The sequence below is a fragment of the Colobus angolensis genome, unplaced genomic scaffold (assembly GCF_000951035.1).
Source record: "Colobus angolensis palliatus isolate OR3802 unplaced genomic scaffold, Cang.pa_1.0 Scaffold60, whole genome shotgun sequence".
Taxonomy (NCBI): Eukaryota; Metazoa; Chordata; class Mammalia; order Primates; family Cercopithecidae; genus Colobus; species Colobus angolensis.
Genome location: NW_012119599.1, coordinates 2019987 through 2025130, shown reverse-complemented (window position 1 = coordinate 2025130; position 5144 = coordinate 2019987). Strand labels below are relative to the sequence as shown.

General features: G+C 54.8%; 1 protein-coding gene across 3 annotated transcripts in view; it reads right to left on the bottom strand.

The window, feature by feature from the left end:
- RTN2 (reticulon 2) overlaps positions 1-5138 on the bottom strand; it is a 22146-nt gene extending 17008 nt beyond the window's left edge. The window contains exons 1-5 of one of the 3 annotated variants that reach the window (XM_011962992.1): positions 5068-5138; positions 3334-3378; positions 2765-3244; positions 2405-2659; positions 1407-1625 (exon numbers count right to left, since the gene is read on the bottom strand). In XM_011962992.1, coding sequence (XP_011818382.1) covers positions 1407-1625; positions 2405-2659; positions 2765-3244; positions 3334-3378; positions 5068-5101 — 1033 coding nt within the window. In that variant the 5' untranslated portion in view covers positions 5102-5138. Of the gene's footprint in view, positions 1-1406; positions 1626-2404; positions 2660-2764; positions 3245-3333; positions 3379-4866; positions 4954-5067 lie in introns of those variants that run through there. The other 2 variants (XM_011962994.1, XM_011962993.1) reach the window with 2 other exon arrangements.
- Positions 5139-5144: the final 6 nt, after the last annotated feature.

The window sequence follows — 5144 nt, the reverse complement described above, 5'->3', positions numbered from 1 at the left end:
TTGTGCCTCAGCCTCCCAAGTAGCTGGGATTACAGGCATGAGCTGCCATGCCTGGCCTGGCTAATTTTTAAATATTTTGTACAGATAGGGTCTCGTTATGTTGCCCAGGTTGAATTCCTGACTTCAAGTGATCCTCCCGCCTCGGCCTCCCAAAGTGTTGGTATTATAGGCATGAGCCACCGTGCCCAGTCATATGTAATTTTTAATGTCTTAAATTTTGGAACACTGTTTACTAGTAAGACCATAACAGTTCTTATTTCCACAAGAAGCAAGAGAAAGATCTTTTCCCAGCATCCTGCCCTGCAATGGGTTATAGTTCTTTTTAACTTTTGCCAATCTGTCAGGTGTAAAGTGATATCCCCTTGATGCCCTTAGCAACACAAAAGTCCTAAATGTATTAATAACACCATACTCTTTTCCAGGGCCTAACTCAAATTTCTGACCCCTTTCTGAGACCCTAAAACACACCTTCCAAACCCAACCTCAGCCCTGAGCAGTGACCTTTGTACCCCAACCTTCATCTCATCTGTCTAAACTTTAGGCTCACTCCTGTAATCCCAACACTTTGGGAGGCTGAGGCAGGAGGATCACCTGAGGCCTGGACAACATAGTGAGACCCTGTCTCTACAAACAAAATAACAAAATTAGCCGGGCGTGGTGGCCTGCGGCTGTAGTCCCAACTACTCGGGAGGCAGAGGTGGGAGGATCACTTGAGCCCAGGAGTTCGAGGCTGCAATGAGCTATGATCCTACCACTGCACTCCAGAAAGAGCGACAGACTCTGTCGCTTAAAAAGAAAAAGAAACTTTAGTAGTCTGCTTTCATTGGAGTCCTGAAAACCAGGAACTTGATACCTTTCTATTTCTTTCCAGATCCTCTCTATCCTCCCACCCTCCCTCCAACTGACCCCTCCGACCTGTCCTTCTTAGAGGCTCACCCCTCACTTCTGTATCCTTCCAATGCATCTCTCATTTACCTCGAAATAGGACAGCCCACTCCCTCCCCATCGCAGGGCCCTCCCAGGCAGGCTCCTAGTGGCCGGAGCCAGTGGATGGGGGAGGGGCCAGGTCGCCTGAGGCGGGGGCTAAGTTTAGGCATGCTGGGGGGAGGGGGCCTCCCCGCAGCTGTTCTGGCCCGTCCGGCCCCTGAGTGACAGCGCTGCCTGGGACGAGGCTGGGGGAGGGGGTCCTCCCTGCTCCTGGGCCCCAAAGTGCTGGCTCGAAGGAGAAGGGACCCCATTCTCCCTCTAGGTCCTCCCTAGACTGCCCCTCGGCCCCCTAGCCCCAGCCTGCAACGCTGGGGAAGCAGACCAGTAACAAACGTGCTCCGGAGGTGCAGGAGATAAGGGCGAGTCTGGACCCCCTTCCGCCGACCTCAGCCCCCGTCCAGCCCGTTTCGCAAGCCCACCTTTACTCCCCATATCGGCTCCGAGTGAGAGGCTGGGGACACCGCTGCTTCTCGGGGATTTTGCCCACTTCAGTAGAACCCGGAGGACAGGAGTAGGGGGGGTGGGGCCCCTTTGGACCCAGCCAATGGCTGTCCATAGAGGTGGGGACAATTCCAAAATTGGAACCGTCTTGTAAACAGCCAAAAGCAATGATGTCTTTAACCATTCCATAGCTGTTCCTGGAGGTGGAGCATATTTTAAAGTAAGGCTGGGTCATTTTACAACTGGTCAATAGATGTGGTCAGGAAAAAGACGGCTTTTGTTTGTTTTTCCAAATAGAGATCGAGTCTCCCTATGTTGCCCAGGCTGGTGTTACACTCCTGGCTTCAAAGGATCCTCCCACCTCGGTCTCCCAAAGTGTTAGGATTACAGGCATGAGCCACTGCGCCCGGCCAAAAAGAAGAATTTTTAAAAGGCACAGAGTTTACTTATAAATATTCTACGGCCACATCTAAATAAGGAAAGAACTGCATTTTTTCAGGAATTTGGTCTGTCCAAAATCAGCCACTAGGAGGGGCACTCCAGAAGAGGGAGGATTATTTTATTTTATTTTTATTTTTTGAGACGGAGTCTCGCTCCGTCGCCCAGGCTGGAGTGCAGTGGCGCGGTCTTGACTCACTGCAACCTCTGCCTTCCAGGTTCAAGCGATTATCCTGCCTCAGTCTCCCGACTATAGACGGGGGTTTCACTATGTTGGCCAGGCTGGTCTCGAACTCCTCACCTCAAGTGATCCGCCCGCCTCGGCCTCCCAAAGTGCTGGGATTACAGGCGTGAGCCACCGCGCCCGGCCGGGGAATTTTTTTTAAAAGAGCGGAGTTTATCACGTCTAGCCAGTAGCAATACCTCTTCCCTTTTCCACTATCTGCTATTCCTTTGCGGGGTTGGTCCCTTTAATTCAAAATCCTCTCACCCTTTGCCTTGTGTGGTCCAAGGCAGAATCTTCACACAGGTTGCTTACCTAGAAGGCGTGGCTCCACCGTGAATTCTAATTGGTCCGTGCTATCGAAGCACTGTCCCCTTATTGGCTCTCGCTCCAGCGGCCCCCGCTGCTCTTCTTCCTCTCCCAGCAAAGGCTCTTCGGGCCCAGAGTTCGAATCTCGTGATCGGGATGGGGACGGAGTACCGGCCTGGGGTGTCCCAGAGCCCGGACTGCGCTGGGGAGTCAAGACCTCGGGTGGTGAGGACTGAGCAAGTCGGAGTCGTAGGTCCAGTTCTGACAGGGTAGAGAGAGAAGGCTATGAGCTTTCTTCTTGGAGGTGCCCCGAGGAGAAACCACCCACCCCTCTTGGCTTCGGTCCCAGCACCTCGGACATCTCACCTTCCCCAGCTTCTCCTGCCTCCAATCTGTTGGGTTCTTCGGGTTCTTCGTCTTCCAGCGGGGTGGAGCTGCTGGTGGAAGAGTCCTCCCCGGATCCCACTCCCCGGGCCACCCAGCCCAGCTTGTCCAACCGAAGCCTCAGGTCTTCCAGGGGGCGCTCGGATGGAGGGGCGGTGTCAGGATCACCCCGGCGTCCAGGCTCTGGGGATTGGCTCAGGCTGGGGATGCTCTCCAAGCTGTCGCCCAGGCTGGGCTGAGGATGCTGGTCTCGTGGTTCCGAGACTGAGCGGCCCTGGGGGCGGAGGCGGCGGGCAGTTGAATCCCTACGGCCCCCGGAGCCCACTACGCCATCAAAGGCGATGTAGGAGAAGGTCAGCTCCCGGGGGGTGCCCCAGTCCTGCGACGTGGTCTCCTCCTCGTCCTCCTCTGAGAATTCCCGGGCTGTGTGCAGCTCCCGAAAATCAGAGTCGTCGTTCCCTCCTGCAGTGGGTGAAGGAGAGCCTTGTTTCCCTCAGCAGGCCCCTGAGCTGCCCAGCCCTGAACCCCTTCACATGCTCCCCTCCACTTACCTTCTGTGGAATCAGGGGTTGAGGAGGCTGTAGACGGAGCTTCTTCTGCGAGAGGGAAAGAATCGAAGACTCTTAGAAGCTTAGACTGTCCGAATCACAGAAGTGTGCCAGTCCTGGAATCTTAGAATATTTGAATCACGGGACTTTTAGAAAATTCTGCACACAGACTCTAAAACCTAGCATCACTGCCTGATGAAGCTCAGAGTCTTAGAAGTCCAAATCCAAGAATCTTAATCTTAGAGTCTTCAAGACTCTAAGCTGGGCTGGGTGGCCAACAAAGTAGGAATCTTAGGAGGTTTCAAGTCATTCGTTCAACAACCATTTATTGAGCACCTACTATGTGCCAGGCACTGTTCTAGGTCCTGGGGATATAGCTGTGAAGAAAACAGACAAAATCCCTGCCCTCCTAGAGCTGACACTCTTTGGGAGAGACAAACAATAAACAAGTGAATATATGATGTCGGGTGCAGATGAGCATATGGAGCAAAGTAAAGAAAGGTAGGGGAAGAGAAAGTGAAGAAAGTGAAGGGGTGCTGTTTCTCATAGGGTGGTCAAGAAGGCTTCTCTGATAAGACGACGTTTGAGCAGAGATCTGAAGGAAGTGAGGAAGCCAAGCAGATGTTCAGGGAAGACTTCCAGGTACAGAAGGAAACCAGTGCAAAGGCCCTGAGCTAGGCACCAAGATTGGCATCTGAGGAACAGAGAGGTGCGAAGATGTGACTGGAGAAGAGAGACTGAGGAGGAGAAAGGTGGGAGGTGAGGGCAGAGAGGTAAGGGGGGTGGGGAGGGACAGATGAGATGGTCCTCCCTTTGTAATCCGAAGTTAACAAGATCTTAGAATGCTGGGATGATACTCGGAAATGCTGAAATCACCAATTCTTAGAATTTTGGCATCGACACCCAAGACATGGAAGTGGCTAGATCTAAGGGTGTTGAAATCCCCAGCCCTCAGAACCCCCATGTGCGGGACAGAGAACGGCAGACATGGACTGTTACAGCTGTGATCTCAGAGATTGGGAGGATCAAGCTAGGTGTTTTCAGCTGGGAATCCAGCCCCTTAGAGCTAGTTCAGAGCTTTGCACGTAGATGATGCTCAATGCGGTTTAGAAATTGAAATCTGACGCCCTGTGCCCTCACCTTGTTTTTTTCAGCTGGGGAATGAGAGGCCTGGAGTGGTGTGGGTCTTCCCCAGGATTACCATTAATCAGTGGTAAAGGCCACTAAGGACTCATGAGTCCTTGCCCCCAAACCACGGCTGGCTGTTTTCCCGGGACAGGGGGTTGGACAGTTTGGGCGAGGTCGGGGCTGCCTCTTGGACAGAAAACGGGGGTCGGATGCGAAGACGAGAGATTAGGAGCCAGACCCCTGTTTTCCATCCTGGCTCTACCCTCCGTTCAACCCCCTCCCCGCCAGCTGCGGCCAGCACCAGAGCCTGGGGACAGCTCCCCGCGCGCGTCCACGTTCCCGGGCGGGGCCGGGAGGCACATCCCAGAGCGCAGCGCGCCCCCGCCGGCTGTCTCAGTGGCCCCTCACCTCCGCCCTGTTTCGTCCAGGTCCTCCGGGTCAGGCTGCCCCCGTTGCCGCCAGAGAGCGGGGGAGGGGAGAGCTTCCTTTGTCTCCTATGCCGCCTCCCCCCACCCCGGCTCTCCTGCGGGCAAGCGCTGAGGGGACACCGGGGAGTACCCCACCTGGACGTCTGGGACCCACCCGAGGCCCCAGCCTCCCTCTACTCACTGCAGTGGGCGAAGACCGGCAGGACCTGACCCATGGCCCCCCTCGGGCCTGCATCGGGACCCCCGCCCACTCCGGCT